The sequence below is a fragment of the Borostomias antarcticus genome, assembly GCF_949987555.1.
Source record: "Borostomias antarcticus genome assembly, chromosome: 37".
Taxonomy (NCBI): Eukaryota; Metazoa; Chordata; class Actinopteri; order Stomiiformes; family Stomiidae; genus Borostomias; species Borostomias antarcticus.
Window position 1 is genome coordinate 136,919 of NC_140270.1, and position 18,387 is coordinate 155,305.

Genomic DNA, 18,387 nt, shown 5'->3' on the forward strand with positions numbered 1-18,387 from the left:
AGGGATGGGTCCTCGGACATGACACGAAAATAAATATTCATTCATTCATACATGAAACTGCAAGGTTCTACAACAGAATAGATCACTCAAATTCATAATTCAACAGTTTGAATACCATGCAGATGCTGTTTAAATACTAGTTTAAATCATTTGGAGATGAAGAAACTTGCCTTAGCTGTGAATACAGGTCTACCAGAAACCTACTGGCTGAGGCCTCTTCTGGGAAGGTAAAACAGAGAGCTGACAGCAGATCTTCCAGGGAGCTCTGTACCGTCTCCATGTCATTGAGAGTACCAGGACCACACAGATGAAGGAGGCAGGATTTCTGCACTGCGGTCAGGGTGAGCTTCTTCGTTGGCGACGTACACTCATCATCTTGGGGAGAAACACTGCCCAAAAAAAAAACCCTGACTGAATTATACAAATGTAAAGCTTTGTAACCTGTACCTATACTACAAAACCACTTTTTTTTCCAGTGGAAAAACTGATGTTTAATGTTGAGTTGGGTGAAACCCAACAATCCTGGTGTTTATTTTCTTGCAAATATATAGAGGTTCAACTGTGTACCTTTTAGAGACGTATATTTTGTATGTAAAAAAAAAAAAAAGGTCAGGAAAAGGCTGATAATATAGTTGCTCTTGGCAGTTATGGACTCACCGCAGTTGTGAGATGTACGGTAGGCACTGTATGAGCTGCTTTATGTTCTCACTAGTCCAGGTGTACCATGGGTCCTTCAGTTGAACGGGTTTCTTCTCGCCCGTGAGTTTCAGCACCTCAAGTAAAACCAAGGTCTTGTCACCCGGCAAGACCCAGACGGGAGGAGCAGACCGTAACACTGACTTGAGTCCAGAGAGAATTTGGTCTTTTGGTTCGAATTCACACGCCACTGCAGACGAGTAAAGATTGAGGAGAAATTCGCTCTGTTCATCTTCCATTTTCTCACTGCCCCAGGGGAATGCTGGGTAACTGCATGCTGAGAGCAGCATGTTTAGCGTCCCCTCTCCAGTCAAGTCTTGCCTCTGTTTGGCCAACTGGAATAGAGTCAGAAGCCCTTCGATGGTCCTTTTGGTGCTGTCATGCTGTATCAGGATGTAGTCGTTGAATCTGTGCGTTGATAAAATAGCAAGTTAATACCCAGCCTCTAGTATGCCTAGCTGGACCAGCCACAAACAATAACATTGTCAATTGGAGTAATTCAGTTATTTGAGTGTTGGAGGCCTCGTTTCAACTACAGTGGAAAAGAAAACTTTGTGAAGTAACTCCTTTGTCGTATTGTCCTTTGCGGCTGAAGATTGAAAGTAGTTTTCTTCTGCTTTCTACTCCATTATGTATGGAACTACACACTACAGGTGCACTTCACAAATGTACAGTCAACATCTACAGTGCATACAGTACATGGCTTGACCTAGCACTCTATAATGTTAAATGCAGCAAATCCATAGGCCATGTTACAGAAGTGGACAACAAGAGTATTTCCACCTTACAAGAGTATTTCCACCTGGTGGCTTGACCTCAAAAATCATTGTCATTGTATGTTGTACATTTGAGTAAATTGTTGAACTTGCCTCAACTCTGAAATAAACGGCAAACACTGAAGCAGGCTCCTCATCTCACATTCGTCGTCATCAGACCATATCAGCTCTACAGGTTTCTTCACATCTGTGAACTTCAGCACCTCCAGCAGGGCGGCGATATTCCTGTCACCCATGTTGACATGCCAGACTGCGGGAGTTGAGCAAAAGATCGGCAACAGCGATGGCAGAATCGTTGCCCCTTTGTTTTTCTCGTACATCTTAACATGTTGGTACAGAAACATAAGAGAAAGACTCTGTTTCTCGGTGGAGTCTGAGCTGGTCATAGGAAGCACCCTTTGCAAGTCTTTCACACAGTTCTGCCCCGTCTCTTGATGGTGAACGGCCCCGAGCAGCAGGAGGTCCAGCTGGAATGACCTCCGCGCCTCTAACGCTTGTCTCAGATCAGTTGGTTCGACAAACCTTAAAGAACAATATGGCACAATGATTATATTAAGTGACCATTATGAACATTACAATAGGATGAAAATATGGTGACATAAGCAAAAGTCATTGATGGCGCTGTTGAGATAGAATTTAAAAAACACAGGTAAAGGTGTTAAAGGTCTAGTATGTGGTTTGGCTCTTTTTATATTTTTGTAATTCTCATTACTCTTAGAGTTAGGGTTTGAGGAGGAAATATGCAAAATAAAAAATGCTGGCATTTCCATGCCATTTGACAAAAAAATATGAAACTTGGTATACTATACACATTTTCCCAAAAGGTCCGCCTTGATGGATTTTTCTGCAGGTTGAAAATTTGGCAAAACCTATAAAAGGAACCTCATACATTTACTTACTTACCTCACAAACTATAAGTCCAATTGGTCTGAAATTTCACATACATGTACTGTATAGTGCATGTCAGGTGTTAACAGCTAAGAGATCCAATCCAAAATGACGGAGAAATTTGTATTTGAAAAAACTAAAATATTTTGCAAAATTTCAATCGGTTAAATGTTGGTGTGTACGGATCCGTTTCATTGAGGACAAAGCGACATTTGAGCTAAAATTGCTATGACAGTGGTGTTCCCCTTTGGTATAGTGCTTTAAAATTCATCTTCTCAAGAACGCTTAACCAGATTCAATCACCATCACACATGTATTCTTGGGTATTCTCTCGATCAAGGGTGATGAGTAGTCATTTGATTAAAAATGACATGATTTGTGGTGTTATAAAGTTACTGTTATAAAGTTAGCACTTAATGAAAACAATTTTGACCATTGATTTGGACCATAAACTCATCTCTCGCGCTCTTCTCATCTCTTAGCTGTGACTAGTAGCTCTATAACTCGCTCTGTCGGTTGGTTGGTCCACAAAAATGGGGTCTGGCTGCACATCCATATATGTGTTCACAGCTATTGCGAATTTGCGCTTGTTAACAGTAGGACTTTGAGGAACGTAAGGATTGTTTCATTATTGTTTCCACAAACCTGATTGTTTTGATGTTGGTCAAGCTCCCAAACAGGCCTTTCCGCAGGGCGTCGGCAGCCCGCTGCTGGGACCCTCTGGCCAGGTGCAGCCAGAGATCCACCTCCTCCGGTCTCCTTCGCTTCAAAACCTCTCCTGCCTTCTGGAACAAATCGGGGTGATCTTGGTCCTTGACTGACAGGTGAATCTCATATTCACACAATCCCAGCAAGCGGTCAAAGTTAGTCTGGGTGTCTGGGCGCAGAGCAACTTTCCACATCTGGCACTTTGTGATGGGGTCAATTCTGTTATTGATAACACAAGAGGAGTTGATGATTGCATACATGAGCTGATATTATCATTCACTTCTTACCATCAACTTGCCCAGGGACTGCAGTTGAAAATTTGCCTTTTATGTCTATATCTGGCACATTTACCTAGAGTTTATCCATGTGCACTGTCCCGTTTTAAATAAATAAACTTCTAGCTTCACTGGAGGCAGGTTTCCCAGACACACCCAAGCCTAGTCAGTTGAGACATATTGAGATTGAAATGTTTGGCAGAGTATGTTGTGTATCCATTGTGCTTGGTTACCTTAGACCCCGAATATTCCCAAGAGAGCCCAGGATCAGTTTCATTCCTCTGTCAGACAAAGACGAGCCATCCAGGTTAAGATGGACACTGGAGGCTGTCGATTGGTTGATGACATAAGAGAGAACACAGCACTGTTGAGGATCAAGTTTCTCTCCGCCGAGGTCAAGGTCAAAGTCCACTTTCTGTAGGAGAAGTGAGCAGGTCTCGGGAGACTGGAGTTCATACAGGCACTGGCAGGCAAAGAGGAGATTATCAGGAGCAACCTCGACACTGGGTCCATCGAGGCAGAGGAATGTGTCTAGCACCTTCTCTGCGTAAGAGGAAAATATGTCCCTTATTTCGTGTTCGGGCACGATACATCTGATCAACTCTACGAGAGTGCTGGACATAAGTCCACATAGGAAGGAGACGATGTACTTCAAGTACTTTCCCTCTTCGGTCTGACACCCCTGAAGGACATCGTTGATGTTGTCCGGCGTCATCAACAGGAAAAGTGCCGCCCAGAACTCCTGCATGGTGTTGTGGAGGAAGGAGGATGATGGGGACGCTGATGAGTCCTTCGCTGAGCTGCATGTCAAGAACGCTTGCTGCACATTGTTCTTGCAATCCATTCCTGTCAAGTTGATCGTTCTCCCCGAAAGAGCTTGATAAGAATTCATTGCCATGAACTTGATTTCCCCCGTGCGGTCGTGAATGTACTTATCCAGTTGCTTGACGTTTTGGTTGCCGTGTGTTTTCATGCAGTGGCGAAAGATGCGGACGTACATTTCGGTAATGGTGCAAAGGTGATTCTCGTCCTCAGAAGGACTGAAGGAGATGCAAGCAGTCACAATGAATGCATACATCGGGACATGGCAGAGGCTGAAGACCGCAAGGTTGTTTAGAATGCCACAGACTTTGTCGTTGGCGGGGCCCAACATCTTTTTGAAATAACTGTGGATGGACTCATCGTTGAATCCTCTCACCTCCACTCTATAGGAGGGCCAATCCGACAAAAACTCGCAGTCTTCTGCCTCCGGTCGGCAAGTGGTCAGAATCTTTGCGTCGCTGAGAAGGTCTTTCTCCATGATACCCCTCAGCACTGGGTTGCCAATCTCATCCATGATCCCGTCGAACACCACCGTGACGTTTTCAGCGTTTTGTTCGATGTCACGCAGAACCTCGTCCTCTGTACCCTGCTTTGGTCTGACGCACCCGTCGAACAACAGAGATCTCAACGTCGAGGGCTGTGGGGAATGAGACATCACTCTCATCGTTGGTTCGTCAAAGTAAAACATGTAGCTCCCTTTGTAGCGTTCATTCTCTGACCAGATACTCAGAACCTGTTCGACGACAGTCGTCTTTCCAATGCCAGGTTTACCAACTAGCAGAATCTTTTTCTCGTTGCTTTTGAGTAAATGGTCAGGGCACAGTTTTCCCTCGTCTCTGGGAATGTAGGTCTTGAGTTTCTTTTCTCGTGATTTTTTATAGGCTTTGTTCTTGATTTTGGATAAGTCACTCTTTTCTGTGTCCAAGACGAGAGGGATGTAACTGAAGGTTTTCGATTTGGCCTCGCCCTTGAGAAACTTCTTGCTGCGCTCCCACTTGGCTTGAACCACGTCTTTTGCTTTCAGGTTCAGCTGTCTCTTGTACTGCTCACACGGCCCTAATTCTGGAAATAAAAAGGAAATAAAACAACAGAAAAGGCTGTTCTCACACACAGTCTTTACATGTACTGTAATTGCAGAGGCAGAGCACATTATACTGATATACCAATTGTGGCTGTACGAGGTTGTAGTATTAGAAAAGCAAGAACGGTATAAATATCCACTGGAATGTCCACAGTCCTACACATAGCATCTTTAAGTGCATTGTATTGTCCAGAGTAGTTGGTCAGAAAACCTACCAGAGGTGGGGTTACTCTGAATGTCTGGGTCCTCTGTGAAAGAGAAACAGATAATCCACTGATGCAGGTCTGGGCCAGGTCTCTGATTGACTGGTAAGGTTTGGTGCCTTGTCTTGTACAGGATCCTCAAAAACTCATAGCTAGCAACCTCTCCCCTGCCGATAACCACATCCAGCAGCACTTTGGTTCTGAGGGACCTCTTCTTGTACGATATGACTTTCCGCACCTCTTTCTCTGAGACAATCTTGCGCTTACACAGCTCATGGACCACCAACGATGGGTTCAAGAGATGCCCCTCGAGATGGTCTCGTCCATTTTGGACGTAGTCTATAGCAAACTTCTGGGCACACGCCATGTTGTGATTGCACCTCTCCTACTGTCACCGTTCTCTTCATTCAGCTCACCTGTTGGTGACAGTGTAAAGGTGGATTACGTTGTATGGACATCACACAACAAACATCTAGAAATTGAGAGTTTAACATGTTTTTTGAATGATTTTTCACGGTGCCCACCCACGTCCATTGTATGACCAAAACGGTGGTAGAGCAATTATCAGACTTTCTGAAAAGTGCTAGTTTTGTCAACGTTTTGATCTGAACCATTGTATATGATCATAAGTAACCTTAAAACAGGGCTAAACATGCATTTTCCCTTTACTACTCCTTTAACCCGACACGCACACACCGACACACAAACGGGCACACAGAATTTGTTTAACTGAACTGTTTAACTGTCTTAATTTTAGATAAGGGAATGAAGAACAGTACATAACTCAGAGAATCAGATCATTGATGTTCAGATGATGTTCTGTTTCAGCTCAGTTCATGCTAGACAATTGGTGAGCGAACTCATCACAACTGCGCAGTGTGAGTTTGATGCCAGAGAAACTTGAATCGACGGATCTGATTCTTCTTCCTTACGACCAGAAACTAAAAGTCACCCCAACATGAACAACTACAATGGCCTATCATTCACCCATTCACACACACATTCACACACCAATAGGCTCTGTGCACCAGCTCCACTACTTCCTGAAAGTCACTTGGCTTCTTTATTTCCTGTCCTATATGATTGGATTAAGTGATTAATCAGGTGTTCGGCAGACCCAGCGCACACCTGATTAATCACTTAATCCAATCATATTGGACAGGAAATAAAGATGCCAAGTGACTTTCAGGAAGTAGTGAAGCTGGTGCACAGAGCCTATTGGGAGCAACCTACATTACAGTCATTTAGCATCACCAACATCACCACATGATAGAAAGCTAAAGAAAGCTAATTCATTTGTTAACAGAATTATGATGTAGCCTATTCTAATTTTCTACACTTACTTGTATCGTGAGGGTTAAATTCAGTCATGAGTGAGCCGTGGAACAGTATCGCGATTTCGTTACTGTCGCGCCGTCCATTTCGCGGATTGTCCACAATAAATACAAAAGTTGCCTAGATAATGAATAGGCGAATGAAATGTCGCAAGGTTCATTACTAGCCTACCATAATTCGTGTAGAGGTTATTACAAAAGACGGAAGTGAAACAGAAAGTTAAAAGGTAGGCAGTGGCGCCGTAGCCTACTTTACTATGGGGGAGAAAAATTAGGATGATTCTAAGGGCTTGTGACTGACAGGGGACAACCCCAAAATTAGAACACTTTTTTCAATATCATCATCAGTGATAGAAGTTATTTTACAATGTACTAATAAAATGAACGGTTTCTTTTTCTTTTCTTGTTTTTGGCAAAAAGTAAACATCCAGAGAGCCAATTGACCCCCCCCCCTCCCTCTCTATTTACAGGAAATGGTTTGGTCCTACTGCCAATCGCGACGCGAACACCTTTGATCTCCAACTACTCCTGACTGCAGTATGCAGACAGGGTCGATGGGCGGAGGCTCCGGGTCAGTGGGCGGAGTCTCCGGTTCAGTGGGTGGAGCCACCCCTCCATACAACCTAAACTAGTTGTGAATGAATTTACAACAGTAACCCAGACAGGCTTTTTATTTTGATAAATGTTATAACTTAAGTCTATTGACAGACCATATAGAGCTATATCCTGAATTATTATTATTTTAGGTCACAGAACTGGCCTGACCTCTCAGCTAGAGAGAAGAATGCTATGTGGACATATGAAGACGATACACGAAAGAAGAACGGAGATTTGACAGTCCCCTTCTCGAGACGGGTTATTGGGGGTGTTTGTATGTTATCCTGCTGTTTGTATGCATTGTATATGACTACTGTGTTGCTTACATGTAATAAACTTTGTTAAACGTAGAATGCTGGCATTCACTCTCTCCTGAACGTTACTCTGTGACAGACATTCCCACAACACTAGCCCTACTGATGAAAGCATGCATTAGTCTTTCTGTGTCAGCCTGGGAGAGAAAAGGTTTCACCGTTGCAATTTTTCTCAGGTGATATAAAACGATGTCCTTGTCACATTCTTAAAATGGGCCTCAAAATTAAGATAGGATACCTAGGTTTCTGACTTAGCATTTAGTGTTCAGTGTCAGTGTTTTTAACTTTCAACTTCTTCACTAATGATCAACACATCTGTTTTGTTCGGGTTTAACTGAAGGAAATCCAGTGACATCCATACATTTATATCATGGGATTTGGTCATCTCTTCACATTCAACGCATTCAAAAGTGTAGGCTAGTTATTTAGGTTAATCCGGTGTTTTAATTGACTATCTGAACGTTTCTGAACCTGAACACGCCCACGGAGCTCTGAACGCACCCCAGCCGTCTGCTCCGAAAGGGATTCTGTGCCAGTTTCACATTTCAGCTAAGCTTCCAGGTTTTCCAGCCTACAAGCTTTTTATCAATAAATTCCATCATTTATTCCATGTTTCAGCTTTGACAGTATTACCGTTTATCTTCCAGCTTTTGTAGCAATGTATTTAAACTTTTAGCTTATTTAGGCAATGCACTTCAGATTCCAACTCTCCCAGTTTCATATTTCAGCTTCCAGGTTCTTCAGCTTCCAATCTTTTTAGCAATACATTCCATCATTACAGTGTATCCTCCAGCTTTTGTAGCAATGTATTCAAGTTCTTAGCTGCTTTATGTAATGCACTTCAGCTTCCAATTCTGCCAGTTTCACAGTTCAAATAAGCTTCAAGGTTTTTCAGCTTCCAGGCTTTTCAGCTTTCAGGATTTTCAGCCGTTCAGGTGTGATGCATTTGACATTTCAGATTTTTCACATTCATGCATTTTCAGCAATGCTTGTGCTATTCCGTTCAGCTGCTCAGCATTCACACGCATTTTCTGCAGGAAATGCAATTTTATAGTTGAGTATCTGAACGTTTCTGAACCTGAACGCACCCACGCTCTGAACGCACCCCAGCCCTCTGCTCCGAAAGGGATTCTGGGATTGGACGCCGGTGCCACTTTCTCGAAAGAACTGCAAAGATGATGGTGAGTCTCTCTCATTCATGCTCATCACATCCATCCCCATCCTCACGGTTATCACTAATATTATGTTTTCCCACAACTCGTGCTGTAGAAAGAGGGCTGTTTCTATCAGATGGACTTATTATTTGTGTGAAAAGACGTTTTACGAGGTGTACCGTTATCGTGATGCTAGCTACCTAGCATCGTCGCATCAATGGGCGTATACAGCGCTAGCACTGCTAGCATGTAGCTAGCCTAGCCTGTAGCTAGCCTAGCCTGTAGCTAGCCTAGCCTGTAGCTAGCCGAGCCTGTAGCTAGCCGAGCCTGGAGCTAGCCTAGCCTGTAGCTAGCCTAGCCTGTAGCTAGCCTAGCCTGTACCTAGCCTAGCCTGTAGCTAGCCTAGCCTGTAGCTAGCCTAGCTAGAAAACCATTAAGCCCTATCAGCCTCGTTTATTCAGGGTACACTGTTGTGGGTGTCTCGAACCAACTAACTAGTCACACACACACACACACACACACACACACACACACACACACACACACACACACACACACACACACACACACACACACACACACACACACACACTGTGTGTCTAACTAGGCAGTGCTAACCTAGCTAGCATTTCCAAGCTAGCTAGCTTTGTCCATATATGACAATGCAGGATGCAGTTTCCCCTTAGCCAGCCAGCTAGCTGATGCTAACTTCATTGCATTGACAGCAGACTGGCCTATTCCTTCCAAAGATCTTTCTGGAAGCCAGTGTGACTTGCTAGTATCTTCCTTGTATCGTCTTGTCTGTGTAGCCAGCAGGACGCAGTCGTTGTCTGGGTCACATTAGCTAGCTAGTGTCCATGTTCTTGCCAGGATGGATGATTTAGCAAGTGGACTTGCTTAATTAGCTAAACAGATCACCCAAACTTGTCTTGCCGAATGTGTTTTGAGTCTGTGTGTCTGAAAACATGATTATCTGAACTTTAAACAGTGTTGTTTTAGTATAGGTTTAAACACGGCACTCTGGGCTTGTTTAGTTATGTCCCCCATACACACATGTACATGTCTTGTCTAACACCTAAACCAAATTTGCTTGTGCCGAGTGACTGATATCTCTCTCCTCCATTCTCCGTCCCTGCTTTGCCCTACTTCCTCCATCTCTCCCCTCGTCTCCCCTCCTCCTCCCCCGCTCCGTCCTCAGCCCACACCTGTGATCCTGTTGAAGGAGGGGACGGACACGTCTCAGGGCGTCCCCCAGCTGGTCAGCAACATCAACGCCTGCCAGGTCATCGCCGAGGCCGTCCGCACCACGCTGGGGCCCCGCGGCATGGACAAGCTGATGGTGGACGGCAGAGGTGAGGGGGAGTTCACACACACACACACACACACACACACCCCTACCTGCGGCCCCGGGGCATGGACAAGCTGATGGTGGACAGCGTAGCTGTCAAGGTTCACAAGGTGAGGGGGAGTTCACACACACACACACACCTGGGGCCCCACAGCATGGACAAGCTGATGGTGGACAGCAGAGGTGAGGGGTGCACACACACACACACACACACACACACACACACTAAAGCTAGAACTGTGTCCTGTCCTGTGTGCCCCCCCCAGGCAAGGCCACCATCTCCAACGACGGAGCCACCATCCTCAAGTTGCTGGATGTGGTCCACCCTGCCGCCAAGACCCTGGTGGACATCGCCCGCTCCCAGGACGCCGAGGTGTGTGTGTGTGTGTGTGTGTGTGTGTGTGTGTGTACGCGTGCGTGCGTGAACACTATGACCTGTGACCTTTTGTGTGTTGGACTTGTTTTATTGACGTGCTTGTGTGTGTGTGTGTGTGCGCGCCCGCAGGTGGGCGACGGGACGACCTCGGTGACGCTGCTGGCGGCGGAGTTCCTGAAGCAGCTGAAGCCGTACGTGGAGGAGGGGCTCCACCCCCAGACCATCATCAGAGCGTTCCGCAGCGCCACGCAGCTCGCCGTCAAGAAGATCCGCGAGATCGCCGTCACCGTCAAGAACGACGACAAAGAGTACGTGCGCCGGCGCACACGACGCAGACGCAACAAACACACACACACACGATGCACACACACACACACACACACACAATGCACACACAACAAACACACACACGATGCAGACACAACAAACACACACTGAGACACACGATGCACACACAACGAACACACACACACAACGCAGACACAACGAACACACACACGATGCACACACAACACAGACAACAAACACACACACACAATGCAGACACAACAAACACAGCAAACACACACCCACAGGATGCACACAACAAACACACACAATGCACACACAACAAACACACACACGATGCACACACAACAAACACACACACAGACGATGTAGACACAACAAACACACGACGCAGACACAACAAACACGCAAGAAACACACACATTGACACACACACGATGCAGATACAACACATGCACATATATATAAATAAAGGATAGAGTAAAAAATAAAGATGGCTGCCTCCCCCCTCTCCAGAGAGCAGAGACAGCTGCTGATGAAGTGCGCCTCCACAGCAATGAACTCCAAGCTCATCGCCGGTCAGAAGGAATTCTTCTCCAAGATGGTGGTGGACGCAGTGACCATGCTGGACGAGCTGCTGCCCCTCAAGATGATCGGCATGAAGAAGGTCCAGGGAGGAGCTCTGGAGGTAAGAGATGTCTTCTCTCCTTACTCCTCTTCTCCTCCCCTCCTGTCCTCTCTCCTCATCTCCTCTCCTCCCTTCTCCCCTGCTCTCCTCTCCTCCCTTCTCTCTTCTCTCCTCCTCTCCCTTGCTCTCCTCTCCTCTTCTCCCCTGCTCTCCTCTCCTCCCTTCTCTCTTCTCCTCCCAACCTGTCCTCTCCCCCCTCCTATCATCTCCTCTTCTCTCCTCCTCTCCCTTGCTCTCCTCACTCCTCCTCTCCTCCCTTCTCTCTTCTCCTCCCCTTCTCTCTCCTCTTCTATCTTCTCGTCTTCCTTCCTCTCCTCACCTCCCTCCTCTCCTCTTCCTGTCTACCCCACCTTCTGCTCTGTCGTCTTCTCTCTCCGGTCTCATGGTTGTCTAAACCCCTCCCTCCCTCCCTCCCTCCCTCCCTCCCAGGACTCCCAGCTGGTGGCGGGCGTGGCGTTCAAGAAGACCTTCTCCTACGCCGGCTTCGAGATGCAGCCCAAGCGCTACGACACGCCCAAGATCGCCCTGCTCAACGTGGAGCTGGAGCTGAAGGCCGAGAAGGACAACGCCGAGGTCCGCATCAAGTCCGTCGAGGTCGGTACGAGGGACGGACACACACACACACACACACACTCCTAACCCCCTCACCACCACCACTCCTCCTGAGTCCAACTTCTTAGGAACACACTTATATCACACACACAGATCACACACCCCAGTTAGGAATACACACACACACACACACACACACACACACACACACTCCTAACCCCCCCCACTCCTCCTGGCTCCAGGAATACCAGGCCATCGTGGACGCCGAGTGGAACATCCTGTACGATAAGCTGGAGAAGATCCACAAGTCTGGCGCCCGCGTGGTTCTGTCCAAGCTGCCCATCGGAGACGTGGCCACGCAGTACTTCGCCGACAGGGACCTGTTCTGCGCCGGGCGGGTCCAGGAGGAGGACCTCAAGAGAACCATGATGGTACGTTTTTGGAACCGGAACCAGAGGGTTTTTGGACCAGAACAAAAAAATGTTTTCAAGGGAGGATAAAGGGGTGGGGGTGTCTGTCAGGATCAAGGTTGAGAAGGTTTTTGGTGTGTGTGTGTGTGTGTGTGTGTGTGTGTGTGTGTGTGTGTGTGTCTGTCTCTCTCTCTCTCTCTCTGTCTGTGTCTCTGTCTCTGTCTGTGTGTCTCTCTCTGTCTGTGTGTCTCTCTCTGTCTGTGTGTCTCTCTCTGTCTGTGTGTCTCTCTCTGTCTGTGTGTCTCTCTCTGTCTGTGTCTCTCTCTGTCTGTGTCTCTCTCTCTGTCTGTCTGTCTCTGTGTGTGTGTCTCTGTTCCTTACTGGTGTGTGTGATCAGTGTTGGTGTGTGTGTGCTATTAGTGGGTTCCTAACCTGTGAACGTACAGCATATAAAGTGTGTGTGTGTACAGCATGTGACCTGTGTGTAATGCTCCTCCAGGCCTGCGGGGGCTCCATCCAGACCAGCGTGGGAGCCATGACGGAGGACGTCCTGGGACAGTGCGAGCTCTTTGAGGAGGTCCAGGTGGGAGGAGAGAGGTGAGGAGCGCTACTTGTGTCTAAATGTACGTGTACCTGTATTCATTTACTGTATGCACTTTGCTCATTCGTTTCTCTCTCTCTCTCTCTCCCTCTCTCTCTCTCTCTCTCTCTCTCTCTCTCTCTCTCCCTCTCTCTCTCTCTCTCTCTCCCCCCCCCCAGGTATAACTTCTTTAGGGGGTGTCCGAAGGCGAAGACGTGCACCATCATCCTGAGGGGCGGAGCCGAGCAGTTCATGGAGGAGACGGAGCGCTCGCTGCACGACGCCATCATGATCGTACGCAGGGCCATCAAGGTACACACACACACACACACACACACTCTTATTTACCATCTCTGTCTCTCTCGCTCTCTCTCTCTCTCTCACACACACACACACACACTCTTATTCACTATCTCTCTCTCTCTCTGTCTCTCACACACACACACACACACACACACACACACACACACACTCTCTTATTCACTATCTCTGTCTCTCTCTCTCTCACACACACACAAACGTACACAAACACACATGTATATATATACACACACACACTCATTCACTATCTCTGTCTCTCTCTCACACACAAACACACTCATTCACTATCTATATATATATACACACACACACTCATTCTCTCTCTCTCTCTCTCTCTCTCTCACTCACTCACACACACAAGCTATTTTAATTAAATTGGGACAGTTTGCACTTCATATTTCCTACTGCCTTTCCAATGGTAACTGAGGTGTGTGTGTGTGTGTGTGTGTGTGTGTGTGTGTGTCCGTCCGTCCGTCCAGAATGACTCCATCGTGGCGGGAGGCGGAGCCATAGAGATGGAACTCTCCAAGTACCTGCGCGACTATTCCAGAACCATCCCTGGCAAGCAGCAGCTCCTGATCGGTGCGTACGCCAAGGCCCTGGAGATCATCCCGCGCCAGCTCTGCGACAACGCCGGCTTCGACGCCACCAACATCCTCAACAAGCTGCGCGCCAAACACGCCCAGGTACTGAACACGCACTGCTAAACACGCCCAGGTACTGAACACGCACTGATAAACACGCCCAGGTACTGAACACACACTGATAAACACGCCCAGGTACTGAACACACACTGATAAACACACCCAGGTACTGAACACACACTGATAAACACGCCCAGGTACTGAACACACACTGATAAACACGCCCAGGTACTGAACACACACTGATAAACACACCCAGGTACTGAACACGCACTGATAAACACGCCCAGGTACTGAACACACACTGATAAACACACCCAGGTACTGAACACGCCCAGGTACTGAACACACACTGATAAACACACCCAGGTACTGAACACGCCCAGGTACTGAACACACACTGATAAACATGCCCAGGTACTGAACACGCACTGATAAACACGCCCAGGTACTGAACACACTGTATTAATGTTACCTGTATTAATGTTACTTACTACCTGTATTAATGTTACCTGTATTAATGTTATCTGTATTAATGTTACCTGTATTAATGTTACCTGTATTAATGTTACCTGTATTAATCCCCCCCCCCCCCCTCCTCCAGGGAGGCATGTGGTACGGCGTGGACGTCAACAACGAGGACATCGCCGACAACTTCGTGGCGTGCGTGTGGGAGCCCGCCATCGTGCGCATCAACGCCCTCACCGCCGCCTCCGAGGCCGCCTGCCTCATCCTGTCGGTGGACGAGACCATCAAGAACCCGCGCTCCACCGTGGACGGGCCGCCAGGCGGCGCCGGGAGGGGGCGTGGCCGCGGGCGACCCCACGCTCACTAAGACCCCTCCCCCATGACCTCTCTCACCCTCTGATGACCTCTCGGGCGGGGCCCGGTTTGATTACTCTGAAAATCTAGATCTAACATGACTTGATGGGTGTAAGCGTGCGATCGTATACGCTGCTGAAACCCATCCAGGCATGTTAGATCAGTGATTTTCACTACCGAGAAGGAGGGAGGGAGTATTCAGGCCAGGCCCTAACCCCAACCTCACTTAGCTGTCCAGTCTCAAGTCAACGCCCTATTTGGGACCTGTTCCAATTCTTAACAGGCCAGTAGGTCTTTACTCTCCCATCTGGAATGTTTCCTTGGTCCTGTGAAAGGATGGGTCTAAGCAGTATGGTGGAAACTAATGAAAAGTCAACCGTTGTTACTGATTTATTGTCTATAAATACCCAGACCTGTGTAAATGCTTCAAGGGCGTTTTGATTTGAGACTAGATAACCACTCCGCCCCAGTTCGAAGAGGAGGAATGTTTTTTTTTTGTACGCGTGTTAACTGTCATAACTGTCAAAGGGCACTGATTGGACGTCGAGCAGTTCTAGAACCGTTGGTGGTCACTCTGTGTGGAACGGTATTTATTAGACCAATGAAATAAAAGTTCCGCAACTCAGAAAACGTGTGTTTGTGTGTGTGTGTGTGTGTGTTGGGGGGGAGGGTTCACATGCGTTTGATTATTGTCCACATGGAAAAAAGCTTTTGATGATTTCAGAACTGGCGCCCAATGAAACGCAGATACACACGTCTTCATATTCCTTTATACAGATGGGTAATATTACATAGTTAGTGGTACAGGATCATCTGAGTGGCGTACGCACACAAACATGATCTGACAGATGTTCAGGTTATACAGAATCTATAGATACGTGCCACCACACTGATACGCGCTCAGGGGTGTAGTGGTAAATACAGAGGGGTAAATTGTCCAATTTTTGGGTGTTTTTTTGGGGGCAGTTAATAGTTCACCAAGAGTCACATTTACAAAGGCACATACTGGAGAATACATTCACGGTTTTCCATATATATGTAATTGCGTATTCCTGAAAGCCCGTATCTGGGCGGGGTGCTAGTATGGTTATCAGTTCACTAGTAGGTTTACGTCCGTATAAATGGAGGAGCTTCTTCACTTGTCATTCCGCCGTCTGGCCACTAGATGGTGCTCTATCCCAAACACAATCAGCATCAGTTGGCTCCATGTTTAACAAGGGAACACGAGGGGCGAATCAGAACGCAGGGTCTGTGCAGTCCTCCAATCATCGGTTAGTTGGACAGGAAGTCACTAGGTGGGAGATAGCGAGGAAACAGGAGTTGAAAAGTGACCAATCAGAACGCACGGTTCGTCTGCAGTCAGTCAGCTGTCAGGTGAGACAAGAAAACCCTCCAATGGGCTCTCAGTTGGACAGGAAGTCGATGGAGACGCGGACGGTGCGGTTGCTCATCATGTCGACGGCCGTCACTTTGATCTCCGTGTCTCCGAACTGCATCGTGGCTCTGATCTCCCTACGCTCCGCCCCGCCCGGCCCCGTCGCCCCCGGTAACCCCGGAAGCGGTTCGGGCAGGTCGAGCGTGATGGCGCCGCACTTCCGGACCCCCGGGTCGGAGATGTAGGTGACGTCGTCGCACGTGGAGCAGTAGACGTTGATGATGATCTTCCTCTGGCCCGCCCTCGCCGGCGTGTAGCTCCGCCTCACCACCTCGCCCAGGGCCACCGATTGGTCGAGGGAGACGAAGCGGTCCAGGACGTCCGTGCACCAGTCGCGCCCGTCCTTCACCAGGAGCTTGTCGGGGGGGTGGCGGCCCTCCACGAAGCGGTTGAGGACGCCCACGCCGTAGGTCAGCGGGGAGCGGCGCACACGCACCTGCGGGAGGGGGGGGGGGGGGGGTACTGTTAGTTTCCAGAACCATCTAACCCCTTGGCTCCTCCGTGACCATCAGCGTCAACCGCCAGCGTCGACATTCTACCGATAAAAATCAAGAAATGAACCTCGTCGTTTCTCTTAACGTCAGACGAACGTGACACAAAATGTCATTAATTACAACCGACTCATGTCCTTCAAGCGTCTGACAGTTGACGGTTGGCGCTGACCGACCCGGTGGACCCAAGCCGTAACAGGCTCCTACACAGCGCGGTTCCGTCTGTTCTAGAAGGGTTTCGGACGGTTCTCAACGATGTGGTGTCCCGGTCCAATCTGACTAGTTTTCTAGAACACACCCTACCGTTCTAGGCTATCTAGCTACAGTAGGTTCAGATTCATTTTATTTGTCACATGTAAATGGTACTGTGTACAAGGTACAGTGAAATATTGCTGGCGGTCCTTGATGTGCTCTTAAGATTACAAATAATTACAAATTACACAATTTACAAACTACACAAAGCTATACAAATAAAGGTTCCTGGAATGGACGCATCATGTACATGCTACAAATATAAATAAGAAGAAGATTCTAGAAGATTCCGTCGCGATTCTAGAAGATTCCGTCGCGATTCTAGAAGATTCCATCGCGATTCTAGAAGATTCCATCGCGATTCTAGAAGATTCCATCGCGATTCTAGAAGATTCCGTCGCGATTTTAGAAGATTCCGTCGCGATTCTAGAAGATTCCATCGCAATTCTAGAAGATTCCATCGCGATTCTAGAAGATTCCGTCGCGATTCTAGAACATTCCGTCGCGATTCTAGAAGATTCCGTCGCGATTCTAGAAGATTCCGTCTAGAAGATTCCGTCTAGAAGATTCCGTTCTCGAGCTCGTGAAAATTCTCACCACGGTCGGGTCGAGCCCGAAGAGCACCGCCCCCTTCAGGATGGTCAGGCCCACGTCCTGCGGGATGATGATGCGGCAGGCGTGGCCGAGGGCGGTCTGCGCCGCGCGCTGCAGCATGGGAGACTCGGCGAACCCGCCCACCAGGAACAGGAAACGCACGCCACGCACGTCCGGCTTCTGCATCAGCTCCTCTGGAGGAGAGAGAGAGAGGGAGGGATGAGGAGAGAGATGAAGAATGAGAGTAGAGGTGTGTGTGGGGGTGTGTGTGTGTGTGTGTGTGTGTGTGTGTGTGTCTCACCTATATGTTTAATGATGTTGTTGATGGTGGGCTGGAAGAGCTCGTTCATGGCCTCCTGTGTCAGCCTCAACATACCCTGAGAGGACCACTTCACTATGTTCATACTGACACACACACACACACACACACACACACACACACACACACACACACACAAGACAGAAAGTAGACAGTCACAATCAAGACATCATAATACAGAACTGTACTGTACAGAGGTGACAGTATGACAAAACACACACCCATCTCTCTCCCTCTCCTCCTCCCTCCCCTCTCCTCCCTCGCCCTCCCCTCCCTCTCCTCCCCCCCTCACTCTCCTTCCTCGCCCCCCCTCTCCCCTCCCTCCCCTCTCCTCTCCCCCTCCCTCCCCTCTCCTCCCTCTCCTCCCCCCCTCCTTCCCCTCTCCTCCCTCTCCTCCCTCCCCTCCCTCCCCTCTCCCT

The 18,387-nt window shown here is 48.0% G+C and overlaps 2 protein-coding genes across 2 annotated transcripts in view; one reads left to right on the top strand and one right to left on the bottom strand.

Annotated features, from left to right (window-relative positions):
• The first annotated feature begins 8,831 nt into the window (after window positions 1–8,831).
• On the top strand, window positions 8,832–15,494 carry cct7 (chaperonin containing TCP1, subunit 7 (eta)). Its single transcript, XM_084461194.1, has 11 exons — window positions 8,832–8,875; window positions 10,047–10,200; window positions 10,463–10,569; window positions 10,702–10,880; window positions 11,377–11,548; window positions 11,978–12,142; window positions 12,343–12,531; window positions 13,010–13,107; window positions 13,270–13,402; window positions 13,891–14,097; window positions 14,660–15,494. Exons 1-11 carry the CDS (start codon window positions 8,870–8,872, stop codon window positions 14,888–14,890), a joined length of 1,641 nt encoding a protein of 546 aa, XP_084317320.1. The 5' UTR covers window positions 8,832–8,869; the 3' UTR covers window positions 14,891–15,494.
• Window positions 15,495–16,280: 786 nt separating this feature from the next.
• The window catches only part of hspa12b (heat shock protein 12B), a gene marked incomplete at its 3' end in the record, with an annotated part of 4,544 nt that continues 2,437 nt past the window's right edge, over window positions 16,281–18,387 (bottom strand). The window contains exons 4-6 of the mRNA XM_084461231.1: window positions 17,951–18,054; window positions 17,653–17,843; window positions 16,281–16,748 (exon numbers count right to left, since the gene is read on the bottom strand). Coding sequence (XP_084317357.1) covers window positions 16,281–16,748; window positions 17,653–17,843; window positions 17,951–18,054 — 763 coding nt within the window. The remainder of the gene's footprint in view (window positions 16,749–17,652; window positions 17,844–17,950; window positions 18,055–18,387) is intronic.